Genomic DNA, 14,317 nt, shown 5'->3' with positions numbered 1-14,317 from the left:
CAGAGCTGACGTGTGCCCGGTGCCCACTTCGGTTAACCCAGGGGCTCCGAGGGGAGGGATCCCCATTTGTGCTGTCACCACCTAGCACGGGGTCCCCATTGTCTAGCCATGCGAGGGACCTCGGAGGTCACGTCGGGCACCGCCGCGGTTTACGCATGCTCTTTCCCTCCGAGGAACCTTTGGCAGGTTCCGGCTCTCCGGCCAGAGTGTCCCTCACCCGCGTCAGTGCCCTTACCTCGCTCGAGATACGGAAATGGAACAAGACATAGTTCCTGCCCTCGGGGAGTTGCTGATTTAGTACGAACTGCCGATGCGTGCAGAAGGATGTGTGGGGCAAATTAGAAAATGGTTGAACAGGGAGTGAGTGACAGAAGAGCTTCCCGGAGGGAGGGCTCCGGTCTAGCTGGGAAGGCCAAAGGATCCCCCGATTGCTCCAGCAATCCCGAAGCGTACTACATTCAAGGCTGAGCAGCTTGCCAAACATCTACGGGGGCGGGGGTGGGGGGTGGGGGGACCGACGGAGACAATCAAAGCAGTCCCGGCTCCCGAGAAGCCCTCCGGGAGGCAACATTCCCGAATACAAGTCAATACAAACCACCTACAACTCTTATAACAAAGTATTTCCACAGCGCTACAATGCAGAGAGCGCCAGGCCCGGCGGCAGGAAGGCCTGACTTCCAATCCAGCTCCAAACACTTAACTAGCTGCGTGACCCTGGCCAAGTCATTTCAACCCCTGCCTGCCTCAGTTTCCTCAGCTGTAAAATTGAGATAATAACAGCACCTCCCTCTCAGGGTTGTTGCGAGGACCCAGTGAGGCACATAGTGAGTGCTATATAAATGGAAGCTCTTATTGCAGTAGTGAGGCACATTAGCTGGGCACATCGGGAGCGGGCTCGGGGCAGAGCTAGTTTGAGCTCGGAAGAGGCTTGGAGATTGATTCTAAAAGGAGAAAGAAAGAAAGAAAGAAAGGAAGGAAGGAAGGAAGGAAGGAAGGAAGGAAGGAAGGAAGGAAGGAAGGAAGGAAGGAAGGAAGGAAGGAAGGAAGGAAGGAAGGAAGGAAGGAAGGAAGGAAGGAAGGAAGGAAGGAAGGAAGGAAGAAAGGAAGAAAGAAAGAAAGAGAAAAGGGGTGGGGGAGGAGTGCATTCCAGGCTTGAGGGGACTGCCCGGGCAAAGACTCGGAGATAGGCCATAGAGTGTCCTTCGTGACTGGCTAGAAAGTCAGATGTTTTCAATCTGTTCGTTAGTTTTGCTGAAGTGTCCCCCCTCCACCCCCCTTATCTTTTGTAGTCTTTGTTCTAAGATTCTTTATGCACTTCACATATATTATCTCATTGGCTCCTCAGTCACCCCAGGAGGTGAACGCATCTTTTGTGAAAACCAAGTATATCAATAACAATTTAAATAAACCAAAAGAATGGCAAGTGTGACCAAAGGCAAGTAAGCCAGGTTGCCTGGGCCATGGGAGGCTATGAAGGACAGCGCTGAATTCTGGACCTTTGTCTAGAAAGGGAGGTAGGAGGCAAGAAACAACCCGCTAGCTCGCGGCTCAGTCGGCTCAGTCGTAAGCAGCGCTCAGCACCTTTCTGTGCCCAGCAGGGTGTTAAGCACTGGGAAGGATACAAAGGAGGGCAAAAGCAGTGTTTGCCCTGAAGGAACTCGGAGCTTAAGCTAAAGCCTCGGAAGGAAAGGGAAGGGCTTCCAAAGCCAACCGGAGCTGCTGCAGTGCCGCGCGGGCCTTTTTTCCTAGAGGCAATAGAGACCTATCAGCTGAGCACGGGGAGAAAGCAAAGGACTTGCTTAGGCTTTCCGCTGGAAACCACTTTCACGGCTTTGGGGGAGGTTGGCTAGAAGCATGGAGTGAACAGCCAAGGCTGTTGCACTATGGAGAGGGGGTTATTAGGAATGGAGACTAGAGGGCGCATTCGTGAGAAGCTGGTTGCGATTAGAGTTCCTGACTCGACAAGACTTGGCCACTGATTCTAAACGGGGTGGAGAGGAATGGGGAAGAGTTGATGTTGACTCCAAGGGTTTCAGCCAGAGTGACTGAAAAGATGGTACCCTCCTAACAATAGCTAACATTTATAAAGCACTCTGGGCGGCTAGGTGGCACAGTGGAGAGAACCCCGGGCCTGGAGTCAGGAAGACCTAAAGTGCAAATGTGGCCTCAGACACTTCCTAGCTGTGTGACCCCGGGCAAGCCACTTCGCCCTGTTTGCCTCAGTTCATTGTCTGTAAAATGAGCCGGAGAAGCAAATAGCAAACCACTCGGGTATATTTGCCAATAGCCGGACACGACTGAAACAACTAAATACCAGCACAACATGTAGCACTCTAAGGTTTGCAAAGGGCTTTACAACTATAATTTCATTTGATCCTCACAAAACCCTGGGAACTAACATCATCTCCATTTTACAGATGAGAAATGGGAGTCAAACAGGGAAGTGAATTAACCAGGGTCACCCAGCTAGTAAGTGGCTGTGGTCACATTTTGAACTCAGGGTCTTCTTAACTCCAGGCTCAGCGATCTGTGCACTGTGGCACCCCTTAGTTGCCTCAGTAGTAATAGGATAGGCTTCATAGAGGAAACAGCCCCTGAGCTGAACTTCTAGCTCTGGGAGATAGGACTGGAGTCTAGCTTTGGGATTTCACTGGTATGGGGGACTTCCAGGTGAGGAAATTTCCTCCAGCATTGCAGGTCAGCACCTTCTCTTCACCTTCCAGTCTTAAGTAGAGTTGCCTGGGGGCACTGGAAAACAAAGTGACTTAAATCCAATTCTTCCTGGTTTCAGGGCCAGTTCTGCCTCCTCTAGCTCTGGGAGTAATAATAAAGTCAATACTATCATTCTTGAAACTGGAAAGCAGCTTGGCAGAAACCAACATCTGACACTGTATACCAAGATAGGGTTAAAAAAAGTGATATTGTAAACAAATGAGAGGATCATGGAAAATTGTGCCTGTCAGATCTATGAATAAGGGAGGAATTTATGACTAAACAAGAGATAGAGGGGATCAGAGGAAGTAAATGGATAACTTTGATTACATGAAATTTTTTAAAGTTTTGCACAAACAAAATAAGTTTGGCCAAGATTAGAAGGAAAACAGGAAACTGGGGGGGGCGGATTTACAACAAGTTTCTCTGATAAAGGCCCCATTTCTCAAATATTTAGGGATCTGAGTCAAATTTGTAAAAATGTGAGCCATTCTCCAATTTGTAAATGGTCAAACGATATGAACAGGCAGTTTTCAGAAGAAGAAATCAAAGTTATCTCTAGTCATATGAAAAAATGCTCTAAATTACTATTTTTTTGGGGGTGAGGCAATTGGGGGTTAAGTGACTTGCCTAGGGTCACACAGCTAGTAAGTGATTCACCTAAGCTCCCCCCAAAAGCTCTCCAAATACCTTGAAATAATGCCATAAGCGGATTTCAGAGAAACCTGGAAGGACTTACATGAACTGATGCTGAGTAAGATGAGCAGAACCAGGAGAACATTGTACACAGCATCAACAAACAACATTATGTGTTGATCAACTGTGATATACTTGGTTCTTCTCAGCAATACAATGGTCCAAGATAGTTCCAAAGGACTCATGATGGAAAATGCTCTCCAAATCCAGAAAAAAAAAGAAAAGAACTGTGGTATCTAGATGCAGATTGAACCATACTATTTCTATTGCTTTTGTTGTTGTTTTTCTTTTTTGAGGTTTTTCCTTTTTTGCTCTGATTCTTCTTTCACAGCATGACTAATGCAGAAATATGTTTAATGTGATTGTACATATATTACCTAAATCAGATTACTTGCTGTCTTGGGGAGGGGGAGAGGGGAGGGAGGGAGAAAAATTTGAAACTAGAAACCTTATAAAAACAAATGTTGAAAACTATCTCTACATGCAACTGGAAATAATAAAATTATTTTATGATTAAAAAAATATTTCAAACAGCCAGAAAGAAACAGTTTAAGTACAGTAGAGCCACAGTCAGGATAACACAAGATTTAACAGCTTCTACATTAAAGGATCAGAAGGCAATATCCCAAATATGATTTTCCAGAGGGCAAAGGAACTGGGATTACAACCAAGAATCACCTATCCAGCAAAACTGATTATAATCCATCAGGGGAAAAAATGGGCATTCAATGAAAAAGAGGCCTTTCATTCATTTTTGCTTTTCCAGGGCAATGAGGGTTAAGTGACTTGCCCAGGGTCACACAGCTAGTTAAGTGTCAAGTGTCTGAAGCTGAATTTGAACTCAGGTCCTCCTGAATCCAGGGCTGGTGTTTTATCCACTTCGCCACCTAGCTGCTCCCTTCAGTCATTCTTAATGAAAAGACTAGTGCTGAATAGAAAATTTGACTTTCAAATACAAGACTCAAAAGAAGCATAATAAGGTAAACAGGAGAAGGAAATCATAAGGGATTTTAAAAGGTTAAACTATTCACATTCCTGCATGGGAAGACGATACTTTTAACTCATAAGAACTTTCTCATTATTAGGGCAATCAGAAGGGGTATATATAGACAGAGGACACTGGTGTAAGTTGAATATGAAGGAATGATATCTGAAAAAAATTAAGGGGTGAGAGAGGAATGCAGTGGGAGAAAGGGAAAGGGAGAGGTGAAATGGGGTAAATTATCTCATATAAAAGAAGCAAGAAAAAGCTTTTATAGTGGAGGGGAAGGTGAGGGGGAGTGAGAGAACTTTACTTTCATCAGAATTGGCTCAAAAAGGGAATACATACACACTCAATTTAGTATAAAAATCCATCTTACCCTGCAGGAAAGTAGGAGGGGAGAGGGAGAAGGAGTGGGAAGGGTGATAGAAGAGAGGGCAGATTTGGGGTAGTCAGAAGCAAAACATTTTTGAAGAGGGACAGGGTGAAAGGAGAGAGAGAATAGAATAAATGAGGGTGGGAAATAGGATGGAGGAAAATACAGTTAGCAATAGTAACTGTGAAAAAATTTGAAGCACGTTTCTCTGACAAAGGCTTCATTTCTCAAATATATAAAGAACTGAGTAGTATTTATAAAAATAAGAGCTATTACCCAATTGACAGATTATTAAAAGATATGAACAGGGGCAGCTAGGTGGCGCAGTGGATAGAGCACTGGCCCTGATGTCAGGAGTACCTGAGTTCAGATCTGGCCTCAGACACTTAACACTTACTAGCTGTGTGACCCTGGGCAAGTCACTTAACCCCAATTGCCTCACTAAAAATAAATAAATAAAAAGATATGAACAGTTTTCAGAGGAAGTAATCAAAGCTATCTCTAGCCATATGAAAAAAATTCTCTAACTCACTATTGATTGGAGAGATAGAAATCAAAACAATTCTGGGGTACTACCTCATACCTATTAAATTGGCTAATAGAACAGAAGAGAAAAATGAGAAATATTAGAGGGGATGTGGGAAAAAATGATACACTAATGCACTGTTGGTGGAATTGTAAACGAATTCAACCATTCTATAGAGAAATTTGGAACTATGCCCAAAGGGCTATAAAACCATGCATACTCTTTGACCTCGAAATGCCACTACTAGGTCTGTATCTAAAAAGAGATTTAAAACAAAGGGAGGGGCAGCTAGGTGGCACAGTGGATAGAGCACTGGCCCTGGAGTCAGGAGGACCTGAGTTCAAATCCAGCCTCAGACACTTGACACTTGCTAGCTGTGTGACCCTGGGCAAGTCACTTAACACCAATTGCCTCACAGAAAGAAAGAAAGAAAGAAAGAAAGAAAGAAAGAAAGAAAGAAAGAAAGAAAGAAAGAAAGAAAGAAAGGAAGAAAGGAAGGAAGAAAAAAGGAAAGGACCTATAGGTTATATATATATATATATATATATATATATATATATATATATATATATATATATATATATATAATAGCAATTCTTTGCTGGTGGCAAGAAATTGGAAATTGAGGGGTTGCGCATCAATTGGGGAATGGCTAAACAAATTGTGGTATGTATTATGGAATACTATTGCGTTATAAGAAATGATGAGTCAAAAAAAAGAAAAAGAAATGATGAGCAGGATACTCTCAGAAAAATCTGGAGTTACATGAACTGATACAAAGTGAAGTGTATTGTGTACAAAGTAACTGCAATATTGTCAGATGATCAGCTGTGCATGACGTAGCTATTATCAGCAATACAATGATCAAGACACTTCTCAAGGACTTATGATGAAGAATGCTATCCATCCCCAGAAAAGGAAGTGATGATGTCTGAATACAGATCGAAGGATATTTTTTAAACTTTATTTTTCTTGAGGGTTTTGTCTATTTTCTTTCACAACATGAGTAATATGGAAATGTTTTGTATGATTCCACATGTATAACCTATATCAAATTGCTTGCCTTCTCAAAGTGGGGGGGGAGAGGAAGGGAGAGAATTTGGAACTCAAAGTTTTAAAACTAGATGTTAAAATTGATTTTACGTGTAATTGGGGGAAAAGAAAAGAAAAAAGTGGAAATTGAGAAGATGCCCATCAATTGGGGAATGGCTCAACAAGTTGTGGTATATGATTGTGAAGGAATACTATTGCGCTATAAACAGTGATGAGTAGGATGGTTTCAGAAAAACCTGAGGATGCTTATATGAACTTGTCAGTTCATATAAGTTCATATAAAGTGAGGTAAACAGGACCAAACATTGTACACAGTAACAGCAATACAGTAGCAATGATCAACTGTGAAAGACTTAGCTATTCTGATCCAAGATAATTCCAAAGGGCCCATGGTGGAAAATGCTATCTGCCTCCGGATAGAGAACTAATGAACCCTGAAGCATATTTTTATCACTTAAAAAATTGTTTCATGTATAACCTATATCGGGTTGCTTGCTGTCTTGGGGATGGGGGAGGGAGGGAGAAAAAATTGAAACTAGAAATCTTATAAAAACAAAGTTGGGGGCAACTAGGTGTCGAAGTGGAATCCACCGGCCCTGGATTCAGGAGGACCTGAGTTCAAATCTTGCCTCAGACACTTGACACTTACTAGCTGTGTGACCCTGGGCAAGTCATTTAACCCTCATTGTCCCACCAAACCCCCCCAAAAAAAACCAAAAAACAAAACCCAAATGTTGCAAACTATCTCTACATGTAACTGGAAAATAATAAAATACTTATATGGGAAAAAAAATCTTGCCTACCAGAAACACCCGTGTTCCTATAATAAATCTAGGTAAGACATTGTCTGACATTTTCAAAAATTCCTATACCCAGAAATTATGTAATAAATAGGAACAACATGATAATTTTCATACTGTTAAAAAATTGTATCGCCTTTTTTCCCCAACATGGCTAATATGGAAAGGTTTTGCATGATTCCACGTGTGAAACTGATATCACATTTTTTGTCTTCTAGATGGATGAGGAGGGGCGGGAGGGAGGGAAAGAATTTGGAACTAAAAAAAAAAAGAATGTTAAAAATCAATAAATAATAAAAGATTTAAAATACTAGTGTTTCGGGGACTGGAATGTCAATCCTTTGTTCTGTGACCCCACCCACTACCCTTGGCCACCACTCCAGAGTCCTTGGTGTCCCTGCCCCTCCCCATTACATTGTAAACTCCCTGAGGGCTATCACTTAACACAGTTCCTGGCACACAGTAGGTGCTTATAAGTCCGGTTTCCTTTCACTCCTTTGTAAATATAGATGGTACGAGATGTGGGAGTTCCAAGAATTGGGGATGGTTTATGGACACTCAGGAACAGGTTGAATCTGGAATGAATGCATGAAGGGGAGTGGGGAAAGTGGAGGAAGGGGAGCCACATTGCAAAGGGCCATGAATTCTGGGTTCAAGAACTCCTTTATTCAGCAAGCGAAGGCTCGCCCCTGAAAGTTTTTGAGTAGGGAAAGAAAACGGGCAGATCTCTTGGCAATTCTGTGGAGGATAGATTGGAGGGGAAAGACTGCAAACAGGGAGACCCCTTAGGGGCCTATTTCAACAGTCTAGGAATGAGGGCCGTCATATAAACAGAAAGAAGAGGACAAGTGTAAGGAGTGTTAAGGAGGGGCAATTCATAAGAGTCCTAGACAACTGATGGAAGAAGGCACGACTTGGGGGTAGAAGAGAGTCAAGGCTCAACAATCATTTTGGTCATCTGGAAATGGATTGAGAGTGAGAGCAGGGGGGCAGCTAGGTGGCGCAGTGGATAAAGCACCGGCCCTGGATTCAGGAGTACCTGGGTTCAAATCTGGCCTCAGACACTTGACACTTACCAGCTGTGTGACCCTGGGAAAGTCACTTAACCCCCATTGCCCAGCCAAAAAAAAAAAAAAGAGAGAGTGAGAGCAAAAGTGAAATTGAGAGATCTGGATTTGGGAGTAATCTGCACAAAGATAATACTTGAACTCACAGAAACTGGGATTCCACTGACACTCCACCCCCATCACCAAGGGAGAGAGTAAGAGCCTTGAGGGACCACTCCCTTCTCCAAATGTTCCAGTAGATTTATTCCCACTGGGTGGGCCAGAAATAGATGATGACCCAGCAAAGGAGACTGAAAAGGAGCTATCTGATAGGCAGGGTAAGATCTAGGCAAGAACAGTAATGGATGCAGGCTTGCTTGGGAAGGCAGACCATGTGATTTTGTTTGGAATATATAAACTTGAAAAGGTGGCCAGGCTTTGCAAGTGGAGATGGCTGATAGGCAGCTGAAAGTTTAAGACTGGAAGGAATTCAGGGGAGAGGTGAGACAGTCTAGAGGTAGAGATTTGAGAATTAACTACTTTGAAGAAGGAAATGGCAAACCACTCCAGTATCTTTGCAAGAAAAGACCAAACAGGATCACAAAGAGTAGGACACAACTAAAACAACTGATCATATATATAGATGTAATATATATTATGAGCAGCTAGGTGGTGCTGCAGTGGATAGAGTGCTGGGCCTGGAGTAGGAAGGCTTGAGTTCAAATTTGACCTTAAACATTTACAAGCTGTGTGACCCTGGGTGAGTCACTTCACCCTGTTTGCCTCAGTTTCCTTATCTGTAAAATGAGCTGGAGAAGGAAATGGCCAACTACTTTAGCATCTTTGCCAAGAAAACTCCAAGTGGGGTCATGAAGAGTTGGACACAACTGGAACAACAACATAGGAGAGAGCACTTCATTTGGAGTCAAAGAACCTGAATTCAAATCCCAGAAACCATTGCGGCTCTGGATAAGTCACTTTCTCTGGTGCTCAGGTCAGAGGCTACCGGCTTCATCTGTAAAATGAATTTATAAGTGCTTACTCTGTGCCCACCACAGTGCTGAAGATGCAAAAAAAGGTAAAAACCAAACAAACCACAAAACAAAACCCTCAAATATGGCCCCTGCTGTCAAGGAGCTCACATTCTAATGGGGAAGACAATATGCAAAAAACAAATCATACATAATAATACTTAATATTTATATAGCACCTTCTATGTTCCAAGCATTGTGTTAAGCCTTTTACAATTATTATTCATTTGATCCTAATAACAACCCTGGGAGGTAGGTGCTCGTATGATCTCCATTTTACAGATGAGGAAACAGAGTCAGAGTTCAATGACTTGCCCAGGGTCACACAGCTAGTAAGTGTCAGAGGTTGGATTTGAACTCAACTCCAGATCCAGCACTCTATCCACTGTGCCACCTCATTTTCCCTTAACCAAGACATAGACCATTAAATAAAAATGCGATCTCAGATGGAGCTGGAAGACTAGAAAAAGCCTCCTGCAGAAGATGGAATTGGAGTTGAATCTTGAAGGAAGCCAGGGAAAGTAGGGGCCCGAGGTGAGGAGGGAGAACTTTCCAGGCATGGTGATTAGCCTATGTCTTCATTAAAGCTGGAGAGGGGAAGGGGCAGCTAGGTGGCGCAGTGGATAGAGCACAGGCCCTGGAGTCAGGAGGACCTGAGTTCAAATCTGACCTCAGACCCTTGACACTTACTAGCTGTGTGACCCTGAGCAAGTCACTTAACCCCAATTGCCTCACCAATTAAAAAAAACAAAAGCTGGAGAGGGGAGCAGGGATTGAGCTGGCAAAAAGACTGTAGGCAACTGCTCTGGGGAATTGGTTAGGAAGTCATTAGCAGATAGCTACCAAGTGTTACTGAGTAGCAAGGGCCCAGTTGAGATTAAAGGCAAAAGTAAGAGAAATGGCAAGAGTGTTTGACTTCAGGAAGCTGGGGCTCAAGTGCCACCTGTAACACTAGTCTGATGATGGAGGGAGGCCATTGACATTTCTAAACCTTAAGGAGGCCGGACTGGATCAAGACAATGAGGGTTAATCAGGTCCTAGGATGGAGGGGGAGTGGAGGGATGGCAGAGAGGAGAGAAGGAGGGAGGGAGGGAGGGAGGGTGAAGCCAGATGCAGCCATAACAAACAGGAGAGATGAAGGAACCAGTTCTATTTTTCATGAATCCAGCCAGCCATCACAATAGGTCCTTTACTCTCCTCTCTTAATAGCACACCCCCCTACTGTTTTGGGGGGGCTGTGTTATATGACACGCTAACCCAACTCTCTGTCCCTATGTGGGGCCCTATTGTAGGGGTAGGGGGGGGCCCAGGTTCTTTCCACCGGAAGCTGTAACAAGAGGAAGTGTGTAGGTGGTGAGGGGTAGCTAGTGAAGGGCCCCAGGCTTTGGATGAAGAGAGAATGAAAGTGAAGCTCAGGTCTCAGTCATAACAATCAACCAGCCTGAGAATGCTGCTGTTACTGGCACTGCTGGGGGTGCCCATGGGCTCGGACACCTTCAGTCCCCGGAAGAGCCAGGATACTCCAACAGGTGAGGAGGACTGGGACCTGGAGGATGTGGAGGGGAGATGGGAAGAGCCAGGAAGGGAATCAGAGCCAGGTGCCCCAGCTGAATGGGCCTGAGACCTTCCAAGGGATGGAAGTGTGGGGCAAAGTGGGCTTCGAGGAATCCCTTTCCTCAGGTCCCCTCCTAATCTCATGGTTACTCATGTTTTCTCTCCTGGATTCCAACCCAGATTTCTTACCGATGTCCACGACACCTGTGCCCCTCCCAAAGGTAGAGTGCTGGGTCTTCAATGTTGAATTTATGAATTGTACCTGGGATGGCGGCTCTGGACCTCAGTCTACCAACCTGACTCTCTACTACTGGTATGAAGGGAGACAGGGATAAGAGAGGGAGGGGGGAGCACAGGAGGATAAGCTGGGAGACTGAGGCCTCATGGGAACTGGAGAGACTGGTGACTGGCTTCCTAGTGTGCCCAGTTCAGGTTACAGGGGCCCTAACTGTTGGGGTTCTGAAGTTCTTAGACTAACTCTTGGTCTCCCTCCAACCTCTTCCTTCAGGTATAGGGATCCGCCCAAGGAATGTAGCCAATACTTGTTTTCTGGCGCCGTCACTTCGGGTTGTTGGTTTGACCGTGGGGAGATTAACATCTACAGCAACTTCAATGTGGAACTCCGGGCTCCTGGGAGACATTTCAAGCAGGAAATGAAACTTAAGGATTTAGGTATGAGGACAGGGGAGAGGGCGCTTCCGGCCGCTGAGGCTTGTTCTTTCCCCCATAATGTTCTAGGAACTGGGGAGGGGGGGAATAGTACACAAGGGATTGGGGTCAGGCATAGGGAGGGAATAGGAGGGTAATTTGATCCCACCCACATGTCCTTCCTCCAGTGATCCCTTGGGCTCCTGAGAACTTGACAGTCTACAGTGTGAGTGACTCACAGCTGGAGCTCAACTGGACCAGCAGTTACAAGGCCATGTGTTTGCAGCACCTGGTACAATATAAGAGTGACATTGACTCCAGTTGGACAGTGAGTATGGGGAAGGTGAAGGGAGGCCAGGCCCAAGGATGGCCTTAAGCCTGTTATGCAAGGCCCTGACCCCCACTGACTTTCATCTTCCCCTGTTTCCAGTTCTTCTTTCATCTCTCCTCAGGCCTCTTTATCATCACTGGTAAATGTCACCACCCTGCCTCAGGCCCCACTTCCATATGTTTCCCAATGTGGGAGGTTGGGCCTTCAATGGTCATTAAAGGGACCACAGAAGACTGGGACTCCAGGTCAAGGGACTAGCCTGGAAAATTCATCTGGGTAGTGCCACTAGACCCCAGACACAGAGGGGGTAACCGAAGGGAAAGCAGGAACCCTGGCACCCAGGGTCTAAGACCCACCAAGGGAGAGAAAAAGGCAGCATGGTCCAGGGGAGAGAGTGTTAGCATTGTAGTCAGAGGGCCTGGGTTCAAATCCCTGTTCTGCCAGATTTCAACAAGTCCCTTCCTTCCTCTGGCCTTTGTTTTCCTCCTCGGTAGAATGGGTAGAATGAAGGGGCTGGACCAGACTGCCCTGCTCTGAGCTTCTTGCTGGCTCTTGACTTCTCTTTGAACCTTTCACAACAGGCTGGGCGCAGAGAGGAACTGAGGAAGGGGCTGCTCACTAGGGGGCGCCCTCTCCTTTTTGCCCTCATTTCTCTGGCCTCCTCTTTCCTCCAAGGAGCAGTATGTAAACCAGAGGCAGCAGTTCTTCTTGCCCAGTGTGGACGAACACAAACTTTACATGTTCCGGGTCCAGAGCCGCTTCAGACCTTACTGTGGCAATGCCAAGCAGTGGAGTCAGTGGAGCCCCGTGGTCCAATGGGGGGGCAGAAGTCCAAGGGGTAAAACCCTCTGACTCCAAACTCCACCTCGAATCCCGAATCCCAAATCCTCTTCCCTTTCCCGTATCATCCAACCTTCCCTCCAAGCAAGACGATGGCAGCCTTCCCCCAGACTGTTCTGACAAATATCTCTCTTCATGGGTGGCTGGGAAGGGGGGTGGTGGGCGTGTTCCGGGTCCCGGATGGGAGCTGTCACATAAGGCCCTTTCCTTCGGTGCCTTAGGGACCCTCTCGAGGCCCATGATGACAACTGTGTTCGTGCCCCTTGGCCTTCTGATTGGCTTTGTTTTCCTCATCGTCATGCTCATCCGGCTGGAGCGGTGAGTCTTAGGAAAAGGGGAGGGTCAGAGGGAGGGGGAAGGGAGGGGAGGGGACGGCTAGAAAAGGGTGCCCAGCAGCCCAGGCAGCTCCTGGAGAGGGAGGGGAACAGCATCTGACTCACTTCGTTGCCAATGGGGTCCCTAGAAGCGGGACCTTGATGCTGCCTAATCTGCCCCCCAGGGTGTGGGTCATCCTGATGCCCCAGATCCCCAACCTCAAGAACCTCGATGACCTGGTTACCACGTACCATGGAAACTTCTCGGTGAGAACATGCACAGACACAGTCGGCCTGCCTGTGTGCCAGGCAGATCCCAAGCACATAGAGACCAACTGTTTGTGTGTGGTGAGGGTGACCACGATAGCAGGCAGGATGTGGCCCAGCGCCTAGGGGGGTGGGGGCTGGGGGCTGGGACTCCCATAAAAGTCCAGAGCAGCAATGAATCAGGGAGGAAGGCCCAGAGTGATCTTGAGAATCCCTGCCCTCCTCACAGCAGCTGCGGGAACCTTCCCTTCTCCTCCCTTCACTCCCCTCCCCCCATTCCACAAGCTGACCTCTGGCCTTGGGTGGCTATCTGTTCTCAGACATGGAGCGGTGTGTCCAAGGGGCTGGCTGAAAGTCTGCAGCCAGACTACAGTGAGAGGCTATGTCACGTGAGCGAGCTCCCCCCGAAGTCAGGGGCCCAAGCAGAGGGGTCGGGGGGCTCCCCCTGCAGCCAGCACAGCCCTTCTTGGGCCCCTCCACCATGTTACAGCCCGGACCCTGAGCCATGAGGCTGGCCTGCGAGACCCTAACAGCTAATGGCCAGGCTTTTGCCCGGGCCTCCTGAGGCCCTGCCAACCCCCAGTGCTCTCTCCCTCAGCCCCCTCCTCCTTCTGGGGCCCCTTTCTGGGAACTTCCCCCACTCTCTGTACCTGCTCCCCCCACCAGCTGTCCTGAATCTTTTCCCTGTCTCCCACCCCCAGCCCTTCTTTCTCTCGACTCTCCCTCCCTCCTTCCTACTATTCCTGGATCAATAAAAAAAAAAAAAGGAATAAAGTTTCAGTTCATGAGAAATGAATGTTTGTGGTATACGAGGGTGGAGGGGGACATTTGGGGGTGGGTGGGGTGGAACACTGGCCAGGCCCAGCCTGGAGGACAAGTTGTGCTCCCAGATAGAAAAGGTTAATGGGGGGGGGGGTCCAAAGGCCCACTTCTCTCTGAGCCTTCTCTGCCCACTTCTCAGGGCCCTAAGAGCCAGCCTCAAGTCTTCATGTCTTTCGGACCCCACCCACGTTGCTCTCACTCCATTCAGCTCACAGGAGCACATATCCCCTCTCTCAGCGGTCGTTGTCGTGGTCTTTGACCTCATAATCACTCAGTCACAGCACTGGGCCCCACCCATGATCCTTCTGGTTAACCACAA

At 46.7% G+C, this 14,317-nt stretch overlaps 1 protein-coding gene across 1 annotated transcript; it reads left to right on the top strand.

Moving 5' to 3' along the window:
* The first annotated feature begins 10,602 nt into the window (after window positions 1-10,602).
* IL2RG (interleukin 2 receptor subunit gamma) lies at window positions 10,603-13,917 on the top strand. Its single transcript, XM_043974455.1, has 8 exons — window positions 10,603-10,751; window positions 10,957-11,089; window positions 11,285-11,448; window positions 11,613-11,752; window positions 12,431-12,593; window positions 12,817-12,913; window positions 13,095-13,176; window positions 13,497-13,917. The coding sequence occupies exons 1-8, from the start codon at window positions 10,670-10,672 to the stop codon at window positions 13,683-13,685; spliced, it is 1,050 nt and encodes a 349-aa protein (XP_043830390.1). The 5' UTR covers window positions 10,603-10,669; the 3' UTR covers window positions 13,686-13,917.
* Window positions 13,918-14,317: the final 400 nt, after the last annotated feature.

The sequence above is a fragment of the Dromiciops gliroides genome, chromosome X (assembly GCF_019393635.1).
Source record: "Dromiciops gliroides isolate mDroGli1 chromosome X, mDroGli1.pri, whole genome shotgun sequence".
In the NCBI taxonomy this organism is placed as follows: Eukaryota; Metazoa; Chordata; class Mammalia; order Microbiotheria; family Microbiotheriidae; genus Dromiciops; species Dromiciops gliroides.
This window is presented reverse-complemented; position numbering and strand designations above follow the sequence as displayed.